The sequence below is a fragment of the Amphiura filiformis genome, chromosome 14 (genome assembly GCF_039555335.1).
Source record: "Amphiura filiformis chromosome 14, Afil_fr2py, whole genome shotgun sequence".
Lineage (NCBI taxonomy): Eukaryota > Metazoa > Echinodermata > Ophiuroidea > Amphilepidida > Amphiuridae > Amphiura > Amphiura filiformis.
This window is the reverse complement of record NC_092641.1, coordinates 19,207,469-19,232,504: the sequence shown is the minus strand read 5'-3', so window position 1 is coordinate 19,232,504 and position 25,036 is coordinate 19,207,469. Positions and strand designations below refer to the sequence as shown.

Sequence of the window (25,036 nt, the reverse complement as noted above, 5' to 3'; positions counted from 1 at the left end):
TGCGGCCCATTATGTTTGCAGAAAGAAATTAAGCTTGCCGGACGCGTTATTTCTTTCTGTAACCATAATGGGCCGCAATACGATAACACATTAGTTAGGTGAAAAAGTTCAATTTGGTGACCACTCTTTGGCTAGTAAGGTTTGACGATTGATTCGACTTCTATGGACCAGTTAGAAAAAAAATAGCCACCATGTCCCTCGCGAAAATCCCGGCATTTTTCGCTAGAGGCCAAAATCCAAAATGGCCGCCGCCACCATTTTGAAAATTCAAGTTTTGAACCAGAGCACCTATAATCACGCACAAAGACACTTTTTCGGATATGTCGAGTACAAGGGATTCCGATTCTGACATTAGTTTGACATTACGGCATCATTTTCACCCAGTAATCCAAGATGGTGGCCGGCACCATCTTGAAAAATTTAGTTTTGAACAAGAGGACCTAAAATCGTGTACAAAGACACTTTTTTGGATAAGTCGACCACAAGGATTTCAAATTTGACATTACTTTGACATTACGAACTCATATTTACCCAGAAATCCAAGATGGTGGCCGCCGGCGCCATCTTAAAAAAAATAAGTTTTGAACCAGATTACCTAAAATCGTGTACAAAGACACCTTTTCCGGTAAGTCGACCCCAAGAAATCCGAATCTGACATTAATTTGACGTTACAAAATAATTTTTATTACCATTATTATTTCCTCTTACTTAAGGGCTGGGGTATGAACGTTTGGACAGTATTTATTTTGGGACATTAGAGCACATCAGACATTTATCGAATTGCATTCTGAATACGAAGAATGTCATTCTGATATCAAGTAATTTTGATTTTTGAAATTCGCAATTTAATACACATTTTATGGCAAATCATTAAAATTGATATTTTTGATATTTAACAGTACTTGAAGTAAACTTTATAAATCTTATGATTTATACTTAAAGTGTATGTAGGTGGGATGAAAAGCCGACGATCAATTGAAAATTTTGACCTTTCGTATTGAAGATATGGATTTTTTCCCAAAACACCAAAAAAAAATAGGTCTTTTTTTTTTTTTTTTCCATATCTTCAATATGAAAGGTCAAAATTTTCAATTGATCGTCGGCTTTTCCTCCCTTCTACATACAATTTAAGAATATATCATTAAATTTATATAATTAACTTCGAGGACTGTAATATATAAAAAATTTGAAAAAATATCAAATTTTTATAATTTGTCATAAAATTTGTATTATATTGTGATTTAAAAAAAATAAAAATTATTTGATATCTGAAAGACATGCTTCGTATTCAGAATGCAATTCGATAGGTCTGAGGTGCTCTCATGTCCCACCAAAAATACTGTCGAAACGCAATAAACGCTCATTTTGGATCCCTTAATAAAATAAAAAGAAATCGATAGCATTAAAATTCTACAACGGTTTACCTGGGGTTCGAACCCACAATCTATGTATCCATAGTCTAATGCCTACACGACTGTGCTATGATTCGTTGTGCCAGAAAGGTGTTTGTTTATGATACTTATTGATTACGGAATAAAGTGCATACACACAATATACTATAGTATATTAGTACTAATAAATACGAATATAATTCTAACCCTAACCCTAATCCCTAACCCTAACCCTAACCCTAACACTAACCCTAAACCCTAACCCTGAACCATAACCCCTAACCCCTAACCTCTAACCCCAAACCCTTACCCTAACCCTAACAAAAAGACCCTAACCCTAACCATGACAATAATGAACCTTGCCTCGGACTATGCGGTTAGTGATATATTGCGGCCCATTATGTTTGCAGAAAGAAATTAAGCTTGCCGGACGCGTTATTTCTTTCTGTAACCATAATGGGCCGCAATACGATAACACATTAGTTAGGTGAAAAAGTTCAATTTGGTGACCACTCTTTGGCTAGTAAGGTTTGACGAGTGATTCGACTTCTATGGACAATTAAGAAAAAAATAGCCACCATGTCCCTCGCGAAAATCCCGGCATTTTTCGCTAGAGGCCAAAATCCAAAATGGCCGCCGCCACCATTTTGAAAATTCAAGTTTTGAACCAGAGCACCTATAATCACGCACAAAGACACTTTTTCGGATATGTCGAGTACAAGGGATTCCGATTCTGACATTAGTTTGACATTACGGCATCATTTTCACCCAGTAATCCAAGATGGTGGCCGGCACCATCTTGAAAAATTTAGTTTTGAACAAGAGGACCTAAAATCGTGTACAAAGACACTTTTTTGGATAAGTCGACCACAAGGATTTCAAATTTGACATTACTTTGACATTACGAACTCATATTTACCCAGAAATCCAAGATGGTGGCCGCCGGCGCCATCTTGAAAAAAATAAGTTTTGAACCAGATTACCTAAAATCGTGTAGACACCTTTTCCGGTAAGTCGACCCCAAGAAATCCGAATCTGACATTAATTTGACGTTACAAAATAATTTTTGCCCAGAAATCCAAGATGGCCCCCATTTGGCAGAGCGTAAATGTGATTTTTGAATGAGAGCAGAAGCATAAGTGTGTCATTTCCGCCTTATCTGGGGTTCATGTCTCTTATATGGGGTTTAAACTGTCTTATCTTGGGTTTACATCCCTTATCTAGGGATAAGGCGCCTTATCTGTGGTTTAGACGGCCTTATCCTGGGTTTACGTTCCTTACCTAGCCCTGTGGCTAAGATGCATTAACCTTAGCATATCGCAGTCTAAACCCAGATAAGGCATATAAACCCCAGATAATGCGCCGTAACCCCAGATAAGCGACGTAGACCCCAGATAAAGCAGTTGGATATTGGATATTGGTGATAAAGCAGTTATACCGAATTATGTTAGCTTTTGCGCTGTAAAACAAACCAGCTGTCATCGGTTTTCAAAAATGTCATGCCAGAACAATTAAAAATATTGAGATGAAATTAATAGAACGAGTCGTAGACGTGTCCACCAATTTATTGCAGGTATTAAAACTAGAGACATTGCTGATATCATATTGTTAATATTTTATTTTAAACACGGTACGTATCATTTTGGCACACCCTATACATGCTGTATCAAAATTATTGTTCTGCATCTCCTGCCCGAACGCACTATTTACTTGAAAATTTCCAAGAACTAATACTTTATACATCATAAGTTTGTTTATTTCACCTACCTCCTGTGGTGCCTTTGGAAGAGGTAGAAGGCGGGCGATTTTGATACATTCTCTATATTATTTAGGCAGAATAAATAAAACAATTTTTTTGAGAATTTGTACCTATAAGCATAATTTTATTTGACGCATATAAAATGTTTAAAGCGCGTGCTCAAAAGTTGTTAACATTTGTTCCCACTAAACCATCTCTCCATCTAACCCTTCTCTACCCTCACCTCTTTTTCCCTTTCCCTCTCTGTATCATGCAAATTCGATCCAGCTCGATATCTCATTTCCTCATTTCTCTCTCTCCCCTTCACACTCAATTATATTTTATTTCTCACTACTTTTCATTCATTCATTCATTCATTCATTCATTCATTCATTCATTCATTCATTCAAATTTGATAACATGTCATTTGTACAGTTCACCACATAATAGGATTATAATATGAAATAATAACAGTAAATACAATAAAGAATCAATGGTATAATGGGATATCAATAGATTCTTTTTATATTAACATCCAATATCAAAACTTTGAATCATTTTGTTCTTACATCTTTATATTACCATGCATAACAATGATCTGCCTAATAGTATTATTTATCAAATCTATCTTTTATTGAAGCTATAACTCCGTTCAGTGACTCATTTATCAAAACTAAGACTTTGGTATCGGACGAAAACTCATATTTTCTTATTACCCCTCTTATTATCCCAGTAACATTCAACGGCCGAAAAATATTTGTTTCTTTTAGATGGTGTGAACAAAAACGTGTTGACTTGCTGTTAACCACACCCTAGTGTAGTACACTATCCTATGGGGCAACGCCCCTTTCATAGGCTTTTTTTTATCATTACAATTGTCATAGAAATTTTTCTGTTTACAAAATGTGATAAACAATATACGATCTTATACAGTAGTATAAAATTGGTTATTTTTTTTCAAACCTGATTTTTTTGCATATTTGTAATGTTTACACACGTCCCAACTTGCACCGTAATGGAATCAGCCAAATTAGTTGTGTTTGTAGGGTAACAGAGCAAAGTTTGACATAAAGTCATAAGTTATGTCTTCCTATAGAACTGCACGTTCAATGGCCAAGATAAACAGTAGAGTTCCTTTCACTTTGCCTTGTTATTTGAGTGTAGAACAAATTTAAAATGGGAAGGAAATTGTACATTAAGGCTTTAATTATCGGTTTGCAAAAGTTTCGCGCGACCCCGTTTAAGTGGTGCCAACTCACTACCAAAATAAACCTATAAGCGTTAGTTCCACATGTAAAAAATTCAGATTTTTCCATTGGATCAAACCATGAGAAAGTTCCCGGTTAACATCCAAAAAACAGCTAGCAACTTGTTAGTAACTTGTTTGCTGCAAGCATGGCCACATCTGATGGAGTTTATCATAGTGATTATAGTAAAAGAATAAAAAAGGATATTTAAAGAGTAAGAGTATGGACATTTGTGATTTGGCGACCATATTCTGCCCGCGATCCCAACTAAATATTTCCCTTTCAATTTGTTTAGAGTTATTTTAATATAACACATCGTTATTTTAATATAACACAGCGTTATTTTAATATTTACATAGCGCCAATTTTTATCGAGGATTTAAAAATCGTCGCTATGTATTATACAATATAATATTCAAAGAGTTATTTATGCAATCATTTACACAAAAGCATTTAGATGGATAGTTTTGTCAAATATTTACTCATTTGCGTGACTTTGTTCAAATCGTCTACTTTCAGAAGATGTCCAGGGTACAGAAGCCGGATCAAACCTATTAATCACTGGTCTTCTTTTGGGCTGCGAGTTTTGTCGTGTACCACTGCTTTGCTCGCGAGATCTCGATTGAGTGAATGTTTCCGATTTACCTGTGACAAGGGTGTGGAAATCAAACGATTGCCAGAAGCGCAATACTTCGGGTTGCCTGACGCAATACAACACAAATATGGCAACACCTTGGAGTATGTTGAACATACAAAATAGGATCTGAACAATGCCACTAGCGATAAATATCAAACTTAAGTAACCTATACTCCATGTTAAACCCATCAGTGTGAGGATGGTAAATGCGCGGCGTAGACGGTGTTTCAGTACTTCAAGTTTGGAGCCTGCTTTGCCAGCTCGATTGCCTTTCAGGTTGGAGATGCGGTGCACTACTAAGCCAAAGATGACAAAATTGCATGCAAGTATGATCCCAATTGGTAGCATAACTCCGTAAATCAGTGGATCCTTTTCCAGGAAACAACTATAAAGTAAAATATAAATAAATACACAAAATTAATAAGTATTCGAATAATGCAAGCCAAGTGATGAATAGACATTTTATATAATCATTCTAGAACAAAACCAGCAACAATGGTAATCTATATCGTATATTTTCGTCAAATAACAGATTTCTTTAAACCGTCCCTAGCTAAAGCGTTGCTTTATACGATTCACCAAGCGTATTAAAGTATCAATCCCCACAAAAATACACCGTAAAAAGAAAAATCAGTAACAACGCCCTCTATAGACAGAATAATAAACAGAGAGATGCGGACACGGACGGTCTGTAAGTATGCTATTCGGACACGGATGCGGACACGGACGGTCTATAAGTATGCTATCGGACACGGATGCGGATACGGACGGTCTATAAGTATGCTATTCGGACACGGATGCGGACACGGACGGTCTATAAGTATGCTATTCGGACACGGATGCGGATACGGACGGTCTATAAGTATGCTATTCGGACACGGATGCAGACACGGACGGTCTATAAGTATGCTATTCGGACACGGATGCGGGCACGGACGGTCTATAAGTATGCTATTCGGTCACGGATGCGGATACGGACGGTCTATAAGTATGCTATTCGGACACGGATGCAGACACGGACGGTCTATAAGTATGCTATTCGGACACGGATGCGGGCACGGACGGTCTATAAGTATGCTATTCGGACACGGATGCGGACACGGACGGTCTATAAGTATGCTATTCGGACACGGATGCGGACACGGACGGTCTATAAGTACGCTATTCATCCGTATGGAGTGAGCACAGATGAGACAAATAATAAAGTACCAAGACAATGGTCTTTAGAAATGATAATGACCCTTATTATACGTCTAACGTTAATACAATTTATAAATCTCTTTTTAGATATGGCTTCTAACATCATAAATTACATAAAAGGACATCCTTTCCACATTACATTCAATGTTTATTGTTTGTTTTTTTGGTCAAAACAAGAAATGTCTTTAAAAAAGACAACGCCATGGATTATGTTCATGTTTCATACTATTTTACATTGACAAGTACTGCAATAAATATCATTTTATTGTGTTTATCAATGAGGGCAATGTTATTTATTTTTTTACAATACAAAGGCGTTATCACTGCCTTCAGTAAGGGATATGCAGGTTTATAGGGACGAATTATATAGTAATCGTGTATCCGTCTTATCTTACTAGTCTCTCCTTGCATATGGTTTTGCTGCGACTCCGGTAAGAATCGTAATAGCTAGTGGTATACCTATGAATGGAGACAAAAAAGATATTTTCGTTGAAAGTCGGTCATTCAGTTAGTACCATCAGAACACAATCAGAGTAGGCCTAAATATCTTTCTATTTTAATCAAGATATGCTCAACATATTCCAGGGTCGGGAAAACTGCTGTTCTCAGCTCTCACACGGATGCACATTAACAACACACTGATCACGCATATGGACTACAGCAGACTTACCCCATCCAACTGCAAATGCCTTCCTCATGAAATTGGGCACATAATTATTCAGCACCTTCACAAACTGAAGGTACATATTAACGCCCTCAATGCCCATCCAAGCTAATGATGACAACACAGCAAACTGTAGCACTCCAGCTAAGATACTACATCCAATAACGTTGACTTCCGGTGCCAATGGGTTCCTTGTCGAATCCAGAGATACCATGACGATAAATGTGATGTATAAAAGCATCAAGGCAAAGCACATGTTGACTAAAATTTGACTGTGCTGCTTTTTACGAAGTTTTCTGAGAGAAACAAAAAAACGACAAGTAGTACATTACTGTTAAGAATGCTCATGAACACAAATATTTTGATTTATTTTTATTTTAATTTTTTTTATTTTATTCATTTGGCAACAAACATCAAAAAATAGAAAATAACATAAAGCAGGCCTCCTGAGCTGCCAGGGAGCACTGAAAAGCACAGGAAAGCACTGTCGCTAAAAGGCGCAGTGCCCCCCAACTCAGCAAACCTCAAAATAAGTTTACACAAAAGTTATATACAATTTAACACAAGAGACAAGATAAAATGGCTACGATGATGGAAAAATTGAAGTTGAAGCTATGAGATGTTGTTTAGAAAAGCCCTGAGTTGTTTTTTAAATGTGGTAAAGGTGCACGTGACAAGTGAATTCCTGATATCATTATTTATATTTGACCATATGGCTGGAAAAGAAACAAGCAATGTGTTTTTAAATGCATCTGTTTTGGCTGTGATTTCCTGTTTAAAAATGAGATTTCCATGCCGTTCATTTACACTCCACCTACAAAAATAAAAGACATGAGTACTAATTAGACATGAACATGCAAAACATATTGATATATAAGTTCTTCTGTGATTGAGTTTGATGAGTTCTAAAGTACAGAGTCTTTCCTCGTATGACTGTTCCCCCCCTCCGTTGACATAAAATGAGTCTTGTGGCCCTATGTTGAAATTTGCTCCAGTTTTTCAATGTTACATTTGCGATACACCTTCCAAACGGGTGCACAATAATCAATGACAGGTAATATAAGTGTACGATATAGCTTAAGAAGAACTTTTGAGTTGTTTTTGCCTGCAACAACCCTAATAAAACCCAGAAGTTTATTGCATTTTTTAACTACATTATTAACATGACAATTCCAACGTAAGTCACTGGTAATAGACACACCCAGAAGACGCAATGTATCCGTTGTTTCAAGCTGATTAGACAATAATAACTGCGCACCATCTATTTTGAGGTCATTGTGTGAAATCGGAGGGTTTTGTTTTGGGCTGAGGTATTTTTCCGAGGGAGCGGTAGCTCCCGAGTAAAAATACCGAGGCACAAAACAAATCCCGACAATTTCACACAATGACCTCAAAATAGATGGTGCAAAGTTATTATTGTCATTCATTACTGTCGTATCTAATATTTTGAACAAATCAAAATGGCATTTTATGTTATTTTATGCCATAAAACGCTGTTAAATATAACCAGTTTTAATCATTGTTGTAACCTACCCTACAAAAAAAATCAACCAGGCGAATATAACATTCGCGCCGACAACAAGAGCTACCAATCACAGAAGCGCGACGGCATCGCGTAGGCGTGTGCGTTGCCATAACGCGTAGCTTATACACGCACGCGCGCGCAGAAGTCATTGTTGCGCGTCCGGAGTCATTGCGAGTTATTAATGACCTCGCAATTAGTGCGCGGTCAGGCAATCAATTTCTTTTGATTGGATTACAGGCTTCGCGTATATTAATGAGGTTATTAATTCTTTCTATAAACCCTGTAAAAATTAAAAAAATTACATATGGGATGCTGACCTGCGCAGTATGGAATTGTTGGTCTGGTTGACAGGACGTCATACGCCAACTAGTCTTTTTAAATTCTTTTTATAGTTTTAATTGACCGATAGTACCAATGTGCTCAAGGGGTAATGACGAGGAGGCGAGATAAGGTGACCTGCCAAAAGTTTACGGTACTCTTACATGTCTTACAGCGACGGAATACTGTCTTACTTACTTGTATGTAAGGTATGTCAGGAATGTAGCTGCAACTGCTGCAAATGACATGCTACATCCCAACAGGCTGATGATCTTCAAGATTAAAGCTTGAACTTGAGTCAATGATGTCTGACCATAAATATCCTAACATGCAACAAAAATGAGACGCATAATAATAATAATAATAATAATAATAATAATAATAATAATAATAATAATAATAACACTAATAATAATAATAATAATAACACTAATAATAATAATAATAATAATAATAATAATAATAACACTAATAATAATAATAATAACACTAATAATAATAATAATAATAATAATAATAATAATAATAATAATAATAATAACAATAATAATAATAATAATAATAATAATGATAATAATACATGTAATAATAATAATAATAATAATAGTAACATTATGTGAATGCGAATGCAATGTAACAAATAAGTCTTAATACCGCTTACGTATTATGATTATACTAAATTTATATACTAAATATGATATATGGTTTTATGTGTTTCTGGGTTGCCAGTTAGCAGTAGTGCGTCACGTGACACATCCAGTAAAACCATAGACAATAAATATGTCTTACCATCAACACAGCAAAGTTAGTGAGATGATCACATTCACATTCTTGGCGGCCATTTTGAATTTCACCAATTGTTCTACAGCCTAGTGTGGACCAATTACCTCGTCCTCTATCAGCTTCATAGTCCCAGTACACACAAGCTGAATTGTTGGCTGTGTTGAAGTAATCACTCTGAAATAATTTACGAAACACATAACACAATTAAACACATAAAGATTTATAACTACAAAAAACTGTTATCTTCCTTACTTCTCCTGTTTTTATCTGTGTTTTGCATTAGACTGAAATAGCACTTAAGCTAGTAGATATATTGAAAAAAACAATACAACCATTAAGGTTATTGGAAATACAGGACGTATTTTATTTGCATTAACCCTAACCATTAACAAGCCTGAGACTACAAAACACTTCAAGCAACTTCACGGTACCTGCGTGCATCACACGAGATGTGATGACGCAATCACCTTAATTATGGGCACGAATTCGCTGGCCCGGGCAGCGCAAGACCCGTGGCTAGGTGGCGGCGGCCTACTGCTTGGCATGCGAGGGGTCTCGGGTTCGAATCCCACCCAGAGCCAACAACTGCTTCGTTCATTTTCTCGCTTTATTTCTCCCTTATTTCCCTTCCAGTCGCCACAAAGCCCTCCGGGAGTTAGGGTAAAGCAGCATTACGTTGGAGTTTTGGATGATAAAATGGATGAACCGATTAAAAAACATAACATTACCGAAATTCGTTGAAAGACGGTACGTATAGGCTCTTCAAGATTATTTATCCGCCTTCCTCCGACTGTACACGACAACACACGAGTATTGATATCCCGTTGGAAACCTTGATTGTTGCTATTTGATTCAGCGAGAGACACGGATTTGAAGAGTGCAGGTGTTGAGAAAAATGCAAACGTTACTCGGATCATCTCAGATTCTGTTGGATAAAGTATATTAATCTTCAATTGCCACATACTTGAGGTGGATGTCCCGGTTGGGTATCATCCACACCACACTACTTAACTACATCAACGCTGAGATTAAGGCATCAGATTAAAACTCGAATCATAATTTAGTAAAATGTTCGGTGACCCAGTTGACAGTTTCAGCTGCACCACTTTGACTGACTTGGCAAGGTACTGAAACAGCATTGTCATAAAATCAAGCAACTTTAATCTTTAGACATGTACACATACCATGTGGAAATATAAATATTTATTTACATTTAAATTCTATGCAAAGGAATAAAATGAATGTAAAATGAAAAGAAACACAAGTAATGAACATCTGATGATCGTAGATGCACGACAGGCCACATGTTACTTAGGTAATGATTAATATTCATTTGAATGAATGTACATGGATATGAAAGAATGCAGTTTAGAAATTAGCTATAATATTGAGTGATGCGTTTTTCCCAAAGAGATGCGAATAGGTACACCTGTATGTGTTCACTAAATTTAAACTTGTTTCTCGATATTAATGTATACATTAAATGAGAAAAAAATAATAAAATTAACTGGAAATAATAAAGAATCACAAAAAAGTGATATAATTATATTAAATTTTACCCGTATTTCTAACTGCATCAAAAACGGAGGCTGGAATGAATATCATAGTATCTGCTTCAGGTCTGACCTCATCTGCTAGTTGCAGTGAGTCTACTAACATGATGTTCTCATCAAGCAGTGCTTCAGCAGCTGCACCAGTAGACACTATCCCCAGGCCATCTCGAAGATCATTCCTGGAGACTTCATGTACATCTGCTGCAAGATTTGCCCGGACATTATGATAAGGAGTGTCTTCCGAAACAACCACATTCTGTAATTGTGTTTCCAGGGCTAATGTTGCGTCATTGATCGAATCTTGCGATTCTTGTAGGGTATCAGGGCTCACATCCATTACATTATTAATGACTCCGATTACACCATTGGTGACCTAAAGAAGAGGATAATTGAAATTAACAAACATGTCGTCGCTGGACGACGAAAAATCTCATAATGTGTAGTTTCAAAGGTCAAATGCAAATCCTCAAGTGAACCCCAATGACATTAACCTCATTTGTGTTGCAGGAAAGAAAAAGAGCAAGGTACACCAACTTGATGTGGGGAAACAAGTAAAATACAGACTAGACAGTATGCGGGGGAGCAAAACAGCACTATAAGAATTAGGCAAAGTTCGATAGCCAAAAGTTACCAGTTCCAAGACCCTGCAAACATGCAAAAACAACAAGGATTAACGGGAATACAAAAGTGCACTAGAACGAGTGATGAAAATCACTGTAAATTCAATCATTGTATTTGCTTTAAGTTGACAAACAAACAAAGAAATTGATCAAAACTGCGCACGTGAAGTTTATGACTGGGGCCCATGAGGTTTACTATTAGTAGGTATGTCACAGTGGCTGCACAATAATTCTGTCATACTGTGCACGCATACATAACAGTGAATCAAAAAGCGCGCGGATCAAAGTTGGCCAATTTTTGAAAACATACATGTAAAAAAACGATTTCCTCGTTATGTTTCATTGATCACAATAATTTGTCTTTTTAATATATGGTAGGTGAAACATTTCCTAAATCACTATCAACTCCGCCGAAATTAAACACTGCCTAGTTTAAGAGTTAAGACCTGTTTTATGAATTTTTTAGATCGTCCATAAATCAATAAATATAGGTCTCTCGAAATAGAGGACCTAGTACCACCGGTCTGAAATACCAGTGTTTGTTATCATGTATTTTTTTCCCTTGGAAAATGAGTGAAACACTTCCCTATACCAATTGAAAACTCGGTGCACTTAGGCAATTAACTGCAGTTTCTTTATTCAACATCACAGCAGGTTCATATTTGACAAAATCATGCTGTATGAATAAAACATAAATAAAACATTGAAAAAGTAAAATTACATATGCCTAATTAACATAAGAATGGCATAAATATATAATTAGATGTAATTAGCTAATTTGCATAATTAATGACTTTTTGTGTATTTTTGTTACCAAATGAAAGAACTTTGGGTACTTATGTGTGCAAAAAAAACCGCATCCTCATATCATGTACGGTTCTCTGTTGGCATTATTTTTGCATATTAATTAGCTGGACTTGGTCATTTTTTAAGCTTTTATTTGTCTGCAGATTGGTCAAAATGGCTAAAATTGTATATTTGGTGGATTTATTACATTTATTCGAGGAGAGATTTTTAATCTTGTTTTCTTTAACGAAGCCCGGAAAGATATGCAATTAATCTGTGATACTTAAATCAATGCTACCTTTTCAAGTAAGTGTCCGAATAAGCATTACAAATCCCAAAAATTACCATTTTGCCATTTATAGCAATTTGTGGCAGGTTTTCACCCGATTTCCGGGTATCTTCAAGTTGACGTTACATCACTTTGCATTATCCGATTTCAATTCTGTTTTTTGTTTTTTGAAGCATTCATAACGGTGATTCAATTAAAAGCGTCAAATAACATGTTTCTGCTGCGCTTATTTTTGGGGTGATATACCTACTATTAGAACATAGAGGACTTTTAAGATGAAATATTATTAGTACATGTATTATTTTTGTATTTCAATACAATGTTTATACTAATCATAATATGGTTTTTGTGCTATATGTATGCACATGTTTTTGAGTAGATGTGATAAGAAGGCATTGTGTTCCAGGTTTTCAAGTTCAAGTTTTTTTAGCATATTCAGTGTGTTGGTTTGTGCCAGATTACTGCTTTGTGGAGAGTCATGTCGGTGGCATTAGCTCGGTCAATGAATTGGGAACTAACAAAAAGCTTAATTCTTGTTTTACTGACGTATTTTAGTTACGCATTTTGAGGGGAAGGAGAAGGGCCTGTAGAATTATATAGCAACCCTTTTATGTTGTTCGACGATATTTGGTACCAATTAATCCCTATTTTCTTCATAATTATACTTCATATCACGTCATTATGATAGTATAAGAATTTACGAACTAAAGCAAAATCCGGGTCTCCCTATAATGAAAGACAAAGATAAAGACAATTTATCGCGTCTGACGTCACCTGTCAATCAAACTTGTGCACGGTTTGTTTACAAAGTGTCGTGATGATGACTTGCTGAACGCGGATTTATAACCGGGCGCCGTATTGTTAATTTTGCACCTTTCGACATGCAAACCATCTCAAAAGTTAGGTCTTTATAGTAGGAAACTTTCTTTGGTGAATGCACCATGTCCACAATGCCTAGAAAAGCTGCTTTTTGCCTTGTAAAAGTGCGAAATTTTTCGCCATTTGCTGCTATTCCTTTTCTCCGATCAGCACCAGATAGATCGGTCTTCCTTTACGCGCTGATTAACCTGTGTAAACCAATCAAGGATCGTAATTGACAGTGACATCAGACGCGATAAATTGTTTTTATCTCTGTCTTTAATTATAGAGCTGCTCAGTACCAGTAATTGTAACTAACCATTGGCTCTGGTGACTGAACCTCAACTGCGTTTACTATAATGTCGATAGCAGATTGTACACCATCTACGCTTATACTTTGTGACCTCTCTGTTATACTCGTCGCATCATCCAGGACGCTCTGTACATTATCCATGGTCAATTCAATCTAATATATAGGATTTAAAACAAAATAGGCTCATAAATGATACAATTAACATCATCTTCATAAGTCGCTATTTATAGAACCACTGAATAGGACTTCTCTTAGGCCAACAACAAAGTTGTTTGCTTGCCCTCGTCCGACCGACCGTCTCGGCAGTCCCGACCGTAGAACTTTTTTTTTGAAAAAAGTTTTTTTTTTGCGATTTCCCCAAAAATGGCATGTATTTTTCGTCTGAAAAACCGATGATTTAAAAGAAACGTTGTAAAATACCATATCCTGCATGTTTACGTGCCCGGCTGTGCCTGACTGTCGGGTTCCGCAATTTCGTATACCACCTCAGCGTCTAAGCTCTAATACAATTTGCTATCCACCTGCACATTTCGGACGGCGCATCTAGGGATGAGTTTATTTACAGGCAAAATATAACCGTGCATATTTTCCAAGAATCGATACAATATAGCAGATGTTAAAATATGGTAAAAGTAGATAAAATTTGAAAACAGTTGTACCCGATATTCATTTCTTGTTTATAAATATTTAGATTCATGATATTTGTTCGTATCGACTAGGAAGTAACATTGCACTATTTTTTTCAACATGTTTGTTGAGGCTACTTTTATTAAGAGCACAAATCGCTCGGTATAATATGATTTCACTTTAAACATGGCGGACAGAACACGAGTAGTGCTAGCTGTACAGGTGAAGCAAGGGACCGAATACGCTGATTAATATGATAGTTTTGAAAAGCAGAAAACACCACATGTAGGAGAATTGTACACTTCATTAAACGTAGGCCTACATGTAGAATCATGGACTTGGGTGGGTTGTTTTGGATTCATGTATTCAATTGTTTAAGGTGCAAGTGGCGAGCACAGATGCTGGACCATGGCGTGATGTTGCTGCTACGGAAATGCTCGAAGTTCAACCATTAATTGCATTCGGTATTCGCCATGTCTGTTTCTGGGAAACGAAAAAAAAAAAAAAAAACTTTTCCCGACCGACCGACCCAATTTTTAAAATCCATTCGAGGGCAAGCAAACAATGTTTTTTTGGCCTTATTTAGAGTTATAATCAATGAGAATGTTAGGATTTGGATTAGTCACCACTTGAAAACCTAAGAGTAATTGTCTCATATGGTAGTCTAATATCTCTCTCTTTTATATCGTCGTGATATCCAATACAGGCGAATACAAGAATGCTATAAATCGTGTATATTGTTTGACCCAATCCTATTGAACAAGGAACAAGTCGCCAGATATGTTTTTGCCTATAGGCTTGTAAACAAAAATTAAATTTCAAATTCTTAATTTGATGGAATTTGACTGTGAGTCAAGTGGAATTTCAAATTATTAAAAATACTTATTAAAAAGATAATTATTTAATAAATAATTAGCAGTTGCATGTTGTTAATCCCTATTGAATATTGTGTAAAGCAGAGTCTAATTAGTCTATTTCTCAGACTAATAATTTGCGAGGTATATCATTTATAAAATTATTCATATCTTGAAAATTATAAATGCTACTCATAATGTAGGTATAGTTTAAAAGCTTTCGGTTCTAGTGATTTTATTTATATTAAAGGAAATCACGAAAAGTAAAAACCAAAAACCTAAAAACAAAAAAACAAACAAAAAAACACACACACAAACAAAACCCCAAAAAACCCATGACATGTCAAAAAAAAAAAAAAAAACTGCAAAAAGCAAAAATAAAATAAAACAAGAAACCCCCAAAACAAACAAAAAACAAACAAAAAACAGACAAAAACAAAAATGTTGACAATTATATGTGATTCGTCAATATGTACACATCATAACGAATTATTTTGCGTTTATTAGGGGCGCACCATTAGATTTCCAGGGGGGGCATGGGAGTTTTTGAAAAAAAAAAAACTTCGCCCACTAGTGAGACGAAAAAAAAAAAAAAAAAATTTGGTGCTCTCGGAGGCGAAAAAAAAAATTCTGCCTGACCCAAACTCCCATGCCCCCCTGAGAATCTAATGGTGCGTCCCTTATGTACTTCGTTCGACAATTTCAATCATATATAGATTAATGAAAAACGTCAAGCTGCATTTATACTCAACTGCTTCTGCAGAATGTTAATTGCACGCATGCTCAGTGTGCAAGAACCACTTTACGCACCGAGCATGCGCCATTCGCTTTTTGCAAAAGCGTTGGAGTGTAAATCCAGTTAGTGTACAGTTTGCAATAAGGAAAACAGAAGAATGATTATTACCTCAGCGAGTTTCCTAAGTTGTTCATCAACAGTCAAATTTCGCCCACAAGTACAAATAATCGAATCTTCAAGAAAGCGTGGTTGAGACAGGAAGTCGCCATCACAAAATCCACTCACCATTGGTCTGTCAGCTTATTGAGGATAAGTATTAAACATTATTCTAATAATTCTACGATAAAAAATCTATCAAAAATTTAAAACAAGCTAACCTAAACTTAACCTGAAGTGAATGTTTTATATAAAGCTTTCTTAAATCAAATTTTGAGTCATATGAATCATTATTGTCATTTTAATTACCTTTAATCTCTCGGCTGGAATCACGATTGCAATATGTATTATAAGTCGACTCACATAATCTGTGAATATACCCTTAAGGAAATTGCAGATGAAACAACAGTAACATGATAAAGTGGGAAAGCTGTAGTCAAACACCACGAAATGAACTCAGTGTTATCGGGACCCTTTAAGAAAAATACCACTAGTCCCATTGACAGAGTACCATGGCCATGGCCCAGTAACAATGGGTGTAAAGTTATCACGATCTGTGTCGTCACCTACAGGTGTAGCTGGTACATACAGGGTACCACCGTGGTACTTACCATTGAAGGTATACCATGGACATGCCCCTGTAACACTGGGTATAACGCTACCAGGATCCGTGTCTTGACCTACAGTTGTAGCCGGTATATACAGAGTACCGTGAGGAGAAGCATCACATATCTCACTTTCACAAATTCCTGTTGATTTGAAATCAATAAACGACATGCACACTTTAATCAATATATATCATTTCCAGCTTTTTCACATTTTTGAATAATATTGTACAAGATGATCGTACGGACAGTACAGCTTTCAACTTTTTACAAATTTTATAAATTGAAAACTACTTGGAGCAGTAAATGAATAGTTTCAGGAATGAACGGTGTTTAAAGGCCCATTCAGTGATTTGCTCATCCGGAAGATCGTAAAAATCTCATTTCTCTACTTTAGTAGAGAAATTAGCTACGTGTATTTTAATGGGGCTTCAACTTTGTCAATGCTGTTTCTTTGTTGTTGTTTTTCATTTCAGAAACACCTTTCAGACAATCGACTCATCCTTCGCCTTTAAGCGATTTATACACAATTATTGTTAAACTTTTGCTGGGATCACTGAATGGGATTTAAATCTTTTAGACAATAAAAATTGAAATTATCTTCAAAATCTAATAATTTAATGACAAATAACAATATCGTCAGTGCAATTCAGTTTTGCTGTTACCTGCAAGACTATGCTAAGTGCATTCTGTACTCGATCCATTTTAGTGCAAGACTGCGTATAATATAACAGAGATAAAAAAAAAAAGGTCTAGTTTGCATCTGACATCAGTGTCAATCAAATTCCCCACGAGCCTTGACTGGTTAATAACGCGTAGTAAAAAGGAAGGTCGATTTATCTGGTGGCGATCGAAGAAAAGGAATAGCAGAAAATGGTGGGACCTATATAAGGCAAAGAAGCAACTTTTCTAGGCATTGTTGACATGTTGCCTTCGGGAAAGAAAGTTTCCTACTATAAAGACCTAACTTTTGAGATGGTTTGTATGTTTCAAGGGGCAAAATTAACAATAAGGCGCCCGTTTTTACCGCCGCGTTCAGCAACTTTAATATCATCACGATACTTGTAAACACTTGATTGACTGATGATGTCAGACGCAAACCAGTTTTTTTTTATATCTCTGTCTTCAATTATAAGTGCTGCACTTACGATAGTCTTGCACTCAACTAAAATAAGTGTACAATGTCTGCAAAGTGTGAATTGGCTCTAGTATCTCACAGAGCTTAAAAAAATAAAGACCCATTCAGCAAATCTGGATAATCGTACAAATCATCCAAATTCAGATTTTGGTACCTTTGTCTTATCATAGATGTCCTAACATAGCCTGCGAGTGGTTCAGCCGAAAGCCATGTATTTAAAGACAAAATAAGGCATTCTAAATCAATCTGTAATTTATATATTGACAGTATATAAATTAGCTACATGTATTTGAATGGGGCTTCAACTTCGTCAACACTGCTGTTTTCTTCGTTTTTTGCCAAATTGCTCATTTCAAAAATACCAAATGACAATTTGAATGACATATCCTTCACTTTAAAGCAATTTATAAACAATTTTAATTTTTTTTACACTTTCGGTGAGATCACTGAACGGGACTTTAAGTACCAAACGTTATAACATTACTATTTAGCATTAGTATATATTGCTTTTGAGCAACCAAATTTCATTACGTTCCTTACCTGCGCTTTTAACGTTCACATTCGAAGCGTCAAAGTACCAATTATTTTCGTTTGCTATCACTGAGAAACCACGTTCGATTGTGTCAATTAAAGTAATAATTGGTTCACCGCTTTCTTCAATATACATATTCGCATCTGCTATGACACTCCCGTCCGATAATGATGTCACCTGGAACACTAGTGACCTCGGAAGTGATCCAATCGTTGTAAATTGTTGTTCCAACTGGATTTTAAAATTTATGAGATGAAATAGACAATGAAGTAAACATCATTAATTCACACGAACGAGTCATTCCCGTTACAAAGCAATTTCGACTAATATTTTGATCATATGAATTAAATTCCGTTGTTATAAGAAAGAGTGTGCCACAAATGGGCTTTGATCTTTAGAGCGTATTTCAATTATTATTATACATTAAAATTGTGCAAAGATCAGAATTTACCAAAAAATGTAATAGATTGGGCGTCGTCCTTTAGCAAATGTTACGCTATAATTGCTTTAAGGAATTGTTGTTATTATACATTATCGCAGTATAATTGTTTCATTACAAGTACAATGATTGAATGGTTATACTTACAAAGGATTCAATGCGGCTAGCAGTTTCAGCATATGACAATGAGTCTGGATTGGTTAAATCGGCATTAAATTGAAACGATGGAAAACGAGCACCGATCACAAAAAAGAGTAAAATGCCTGTAAAATTACAAATAACATAACATCAATTTAAACATTATTGAGGAAACTCAAAAAACATCCCGAATCAGGAGTGCAGTGCAAACCAATACCTGTGTTATAAGTTATTTTGTTTGCTTGTTTATTTGTTGTTTACTGTCACATAATGCATTAAAAATATAAAGTTACAAATCTCTCGGTCACAAATTACTGCATACTGACGTACAGTCTGTCCACATAGAAGGACAAAGTAAATAGACCTAAGACTCTGGAGGTATGAGAATATTTGTTTCAGTGCAATGCATGTGTAAATGCTTCTTTGGCGCGGGATTTGTTCTTGCCGAGCGCACCACGCGTCGCGTTTTTTTACCCCCGCATCGACTCCCGATGCCACAGATTTGGTTTGTACTTCTATGTGGAAAGACTGTAGAGTAAATTATAAATCAGTCTTATATAACGCGTGAAACGCCTCACATTATTCGCCAACCACAGTTACTGCAACACTGCCCTCTATAGTCATTATAATTCAAAGGAACCGGTTTATAATCCTCCGTGATTCGCTTGTATACGGGCATCTTGACGAATGGTATCGTCTTTATTCAGATAATTAAATATAAAAAAACAATCAATTTTGATTGGTTACAAAGAGGGCTATGTCATGTATGGAGCCAATCAGAGATATGGTAAGAATAATCAGTAGGGCTGAAAGAGATGTCAATCAGTTATTACCTTGTACTATAATAGTAGCATCCCTCTCTACGACAGTTCCATCTGAAGTTCCTTGACCAGAACATGTATAGCGGCCTTGATCTCTTGCACTAACACTTGGAATAGTGATGGTTTCTTCACCGATGTGTTCGGCCAAGTGTCGTCCATCCTTTGTCCATAAGATGGTGTTAATATTAGTAATTCGACACGTAAGTGTGACCACATTGAATAAATTTGCCCTCACTGATACTGGAGCTTCAATAACTATCGGTGGCGAGTCTGTTTCAATGTCATGGAAATGCAATTTATGGAAAATAATTTAAGCAATAATTTAAAAATGAGTTTCATATTTGTATTGAATTGCCATTAAGAGAAATTTTAGGCGTTTTCTCTTAGTGGAGATCTTAAGAAAATGTTTTGAATGAAAATAACACAGATTTGCAATTTACATTGTATTAATAGCAGAAATCATAGAAGACATCATAACAATACATTATACAAACGACACTTAATAGCGCATTTCCAAAATATATATAAAAGAGAAACAAAATGACTACAGCAATGAAAAACAACTAAATACAAGTGGGTTTTTAAACTGGCTTTAAAGGTACTAACAGTGGGAGATGTTTATAACACGTTTAATATTTTTGTGTTTGCTGTGTAATTCAGTCTACGATTATGTTGGGATTCAGAAAATATCAGCGAATCTCTATAAATAGAAACGTCAGTATCGGGTATGTTATAATCATAGAGGAAAGAGATAAACAGAGAAAGTACCACCAGTCCAAATCCCCGTGTATTGTATGCTACCAGTTCTCGCATATTCATGAGGGCCGATTGTTCGATCGTGCCGTGTCAAACAATCACGCCAGCGTTGCGTGCCTTTGCGTATACGCGATAGAGCGTTGCGTGCTTTCGCGATTACGCGATAGACCATGAAAATACGCGGTAATCGCATTTCATGGGACAATCAGCCCTCATTATCGGATGAGGCGGAGACTTTGACTGGTCGTACGCGCTCTGTAGTCCTCTGTGGTTATAATGCTAAATGAAAAATAATTACACACCATCAACCACGGCTGGGTTAGCACAAGTAGTTCCTCCGAATTCTGTCGTACAGACGCATCGATAATCAGTCTGGGATAGTGCATAGCAGGTTCCACGGTTCAAACATGGTAATCTGCTGCATGGATCTGAGAGATTGGAAATGTGATAATGGGCATGAGCTATGTATTTATGTGTAAGAAACCTAAAACAAAGTCTGAGTCTTAGCATTTCATTCATTCATTTCATTCGTAAAAAAGTTGTCGAACCCCCAACAGTGTTTGCTCATAAGACAAATAGGTTGTTATTTGCCTTCCATGTCTTCTTTTACCATGTTAAATCTTAGCAGACATTTTAATAAGAGGTGTATCAATTATGCCTTTCTACAGTGGGCATATGTTTTGATATTAGATCATGCTTGTGCGCGGAAATCTAGCTAGACAGCAGCATAGGCTGAAAGGCTAGTCTTCAAATGGTGTGGGGCTGACAGTTACCTACAGCCCGTCCCACCTGTTTATATTTAAGAAGTAATTATAATTGAAAAAGTTCTTTGTAAAATCCCTCTGTACCTGAGTATTAAAACAATGACTGGTGATTCCACTTCGGATTATTTGCCCGTTTTTAACAAATACCATTCATCTTGGTCGCAGCAATATTTTCTACTTTTCTACTTTTAGAGCACCCGAGCTTTATAAGTTTAAAACTGCTAATTTATCAATTTGAACTTTTTCAACAAAGTTAAACATGTTTTCAACTGTTCAAACATACCTTTTATTCCATCGGACAAACTTTATTTTGTTCCAAAATTTACGTTTTTATAGCTATTTTAGAGCTTGATGCAAAACCGGTGATACCAGCTCCGAATTTACGCTAGCGAATCAAACATTTAAAGCGCGTTCGACATCTTTTTACTGCGTGAGGCAATTCTATATTAAAAGAAGATGGCGAAAATTCCCATATTTCTCAAATTTTCTGTAACTATTCACTCACCTGGTCATCTTTTCATGTGACGGAAGTGATGCTAATTTTATAAAGGTACGTTTCTTTGTAAATGGTCATTTTAACCTGTTTTCAAAAAGTTGTTTTGACCTTATTTTTTACCCCATAATTTCCCTTGTTTATCGAAGCACTGCCCTCCTTCCAATACATTAAACCTTGACTCCAAAGTGTTTGGCAACTTTTTAACCTTGATGCAAAACTAAACCTTGATGCAAAAGTACAAATTTAGTTCTTATATAGCTCGGGTGGTCACAAAGTCATGATCACCCCAAATAGATATGCTTATCTAAAACAAAAGCTGCTACAAAATGACATTCACATACCTATGAAGACAACCCTGTTCTCGCAGTTTCTTCCCGTATATGCTGGAGTGCATTGACATACATATGTAGAGGATACTGCTTGACTTATACAAACGCCCTGATTCACGCAAGGATTGGACCTGCAATCCTCTGTGAGAAATAAATATCGTTAAACGATTAACATGCTGCAAAAAGCGCAGTAATTTATAAAGCCCTACGCACAGGGACAACGCCTAGGCATTGAATCGCAAGTCCCAGCACACTTTACAGGTTGTCGCTGACCTTTACGGCCCCATATCATTTCATAAACCATTTAACAACAACTCAGGGACTTTTAAGCTTACGAGCGCACACCCTAAACATTCTACAATTGAACTTCTCAACCAGAATCAGCTCCACGGGATTCATACGGGTTACGAGACAATAAGTAGGAAGTTCCTTGTCCAAGGGAATTTCAAGCAACTATCTATATTGAATAATTGTTAATTGCTATTACGTTTACTGTTTACAATTTTTACTTGTTTTCAACGTGTAATAGAATGTAGACATACGATTATTCAGTGGTATCCCACATCTTACTTTTTAATCAAAAGTCGTGATTTTCGAAATTTTACAAAATACAATATTACTATTAACCCTAACCGTACCAAAACATCAAAAAACCTCAATTCAGAAAGCGTAGGCACAAGCAGGTATCCCACGTGATACTATTGCGTCATCATGCGAACAGTCATATGGCGACGGAAAGTTTGGCCGGGCAAGCTACTCCCCCGTGGCAAGGTAGGCAAGTGCACGGGCGTGGCACCCGAAGGGTCAGGGGTTCAAAACCGCACCCGAGAAAAAAAGGTTTCTCCTATTCTTCTTTCCTCCTTCTTTCCTTCCCCCTCGCCAAAAAGCATCTGGGACGTTAGGGTTAATAAAAACGTCCCTAAAAGCTCTTTACGTTCACGGCAAAAAAGAGTCGATGCAGGCGTTAGTACAAATTGGATGATTTATAGTTATCTTGGATTTGTCATTATTGAGAATTACGATGACGTGGTCGAGCACTTTCGACTACTTTTGGAGTAGAGACTGTGCTGGAATGCCTTGGTTTGTCATGATTTTGACACCACAGAATGTATATACATGTATATGCATTTATGTTAAGCTGAAACCATGAAAAATTATCCGTCTGATGATCGGTATACCCAATGATCGTAAGTGAGGGTATGCCTCTTTACGGCAGTTTTGATTGACACATCGGCAGTTTGTGTGACGGTTGGTAGGGAGTTTTGTATCAAACTCGGTACCAAAGTAATTGATTGACAGTTTTGGTAGTTTGGTACCCTAAATTAAAAGATGGCGCACATCGACTGCCAATTATTCGGACCCTTCCAAGCCAAAATACGGCTTATTTAGCAAGTCTCGTCATGGGGTCATCGGTTATAATATTTTCCTAGCATATTGAGCTAACTCTTCAGCTATTTGGTTTTTCACGATATGATAGTAATGGAAAGATTCGACCAATTGTCGCCGTTTTTCGCCATTTAATTTTTTTTGGAAACGATGACGTAAATATGCATCATCTCTTCCACAGGTAATACACTCCTACACAGCTTTGCCATCACATGCATGAAGGCGCATAGGCTGAATGACTGACTTCATTTGCGCAAACGAGTGGCTTATCCTATAGTATATTAGTACTCGACAATCCTTGGTGAAACTAGTATAACTGTTGCCTTTTCCAGAGGTCTATACTTTGAATTTGATTATACTTGTAAATATGTATTACCTGTGGGAGTAATGGTGGTAGCTGTAGTCATTTGTCTAATAGTGGCAGGCTTCTGAGTTGTTACTGCAGTTATAAGATACAAATGATATTCGTAAAAGCAAACTCCAACAACAGGGTAATTTTCTCATAGCTACCAAATAATTGCTTTGGATGGTGCGACGCAATGAAAAATTGCTCTACATCCTTACTATCAAATATATTCATTGAATGAAATTAAAAAAAAAAACATAGATAATAACTTTCTGATTTGTTTTTTAATTTCATAATGAGTTACACCATCAATTTTATTATCATCATCAACATCATCGTCGAAACCATCATCTTCATTTTCGTCGCCATCGTCAACGTCACCACCATCACTAACACCACCGCCGCCGGAACGATGCAATTAATGAAATTATTATTATTATTATTATTATTATTATTATTATTATTATTATTATTATTATTATTATTATTAATTATCATTATTATTAACACTCACAAGTCGTTGTTAAGGTATCTTCTGCAACAGTTGTTTTGACGGGAGATTGTGACGTAGTCGACATAGGTCTAGTTGTAACTCTCGGTGGTGGAGTTGGAACGGCTGAAAAGAAATTGATTATATCAACGTAAAAGAAAATGTATCTTACAGCATCAGATAAACGTCTAGAAGTATGCAATAAATAAAACCAGAGGCGCCTAAAGCAAAAGCAAACATACTAAGCAGCAATAAAGTGATTGTAAGACCTTTGGCATATGTTGCTTCATTTCACAGCTACAAACATCAAAACATTTATAAATGTGAAAATCCTACTGGCATATTATTTTGTTGTACTTCTTTTTACGTCGTCACACATTTTGGGCGATTTATCTTTGGACGTGTTAAATAGGGACGGTTTCTGATAACCCGGTGTTCGTCGATATGCATAAATCAAGCCAATAAGGCGAGTTATCATGATATAAATACGATGAATGCTTA

General features: G+C 36.3%; 1 protein-coding gene across 1 annotated transcript in view; it reads right to left on the bottom strand.

Annotated features, from left to right (window-relative positions):
• Positions 1 to 4,765: 4,765 nt before the first annotated feature.
• LOC140169257 (uncharacterized) overlaps positions 4,766 to 25,036 on the bottom strand; it is a 60,996-nt gene continuing 40,725 nt past the window's right edge. The window contains exons 17-33 of the mRNA XM_072192513.1: positions 24,560 to 24,661; positions 24,076 to 24,138; positions 22,326 to 22,454; positions 21,027 to 21,152; positions 19,981 to 20,238; positions 19,157 to 19,272; positions 18,579 to 18,801; positions 16,907 to 17,044; positions 16,308 to 16,438; positions 13,929 to 14,075; positions 11,063 to 11,429; positions 10,232 to 10,428; positions 9,510 to 9,677; positions 8,919 to 9,043; positions 6,884 to 7,173; positions 6,609 to 6,672; positions 4,766 to 5,398 (exon numbers count right to left, since the gene is read on the bottom strand). Coding sequence (XP_072048614.1) covers positions 4,855 to 5,398; positions 6,609 to 6,672; positions 6,884 to 7,173; positions 8,919 to 9,043; positions 9,510 to 9,677; positions 10,232 to 10,428; positions 11,063 to 11,429; positions 13,929 to 14,075; positions 16,308 to 16,438; positions 16,907 to 17,044; positions 18,579 to 18,801; positions 19,157 to 19,272; positions 19,981 to 20,238; positions 21,027 to 21,152; positions 22,326 to 22,454; positions 24,076 to 24,138; positions 24,560 to 24,661 — 3,188 coding nt within the window. The 3' untranslated portion in view covers positions 4,766 to 4,854. The remainder of the gene's footprint in view (positions 5,399 to 6,608; positions 6,673 to 6,883; positions 7,174 to 8,918; positions 9,044 to 9,509; positions 9,678 to 10,231; positions 10,429 to 11,062; positions 11,430 to 13,928; positions 14,076 to 16,307; positions 16,439 to 16,906; positions 17,045 to 18,578; positions 18,802 to 19,156; positions 19,273 to 19,980; positions 20,239 to 21,026; positions 21,153 to 22,325; positions 22,455 to 24,075; positions 24,139 to 24,559; positions 24,662 to 25,036) is intronic.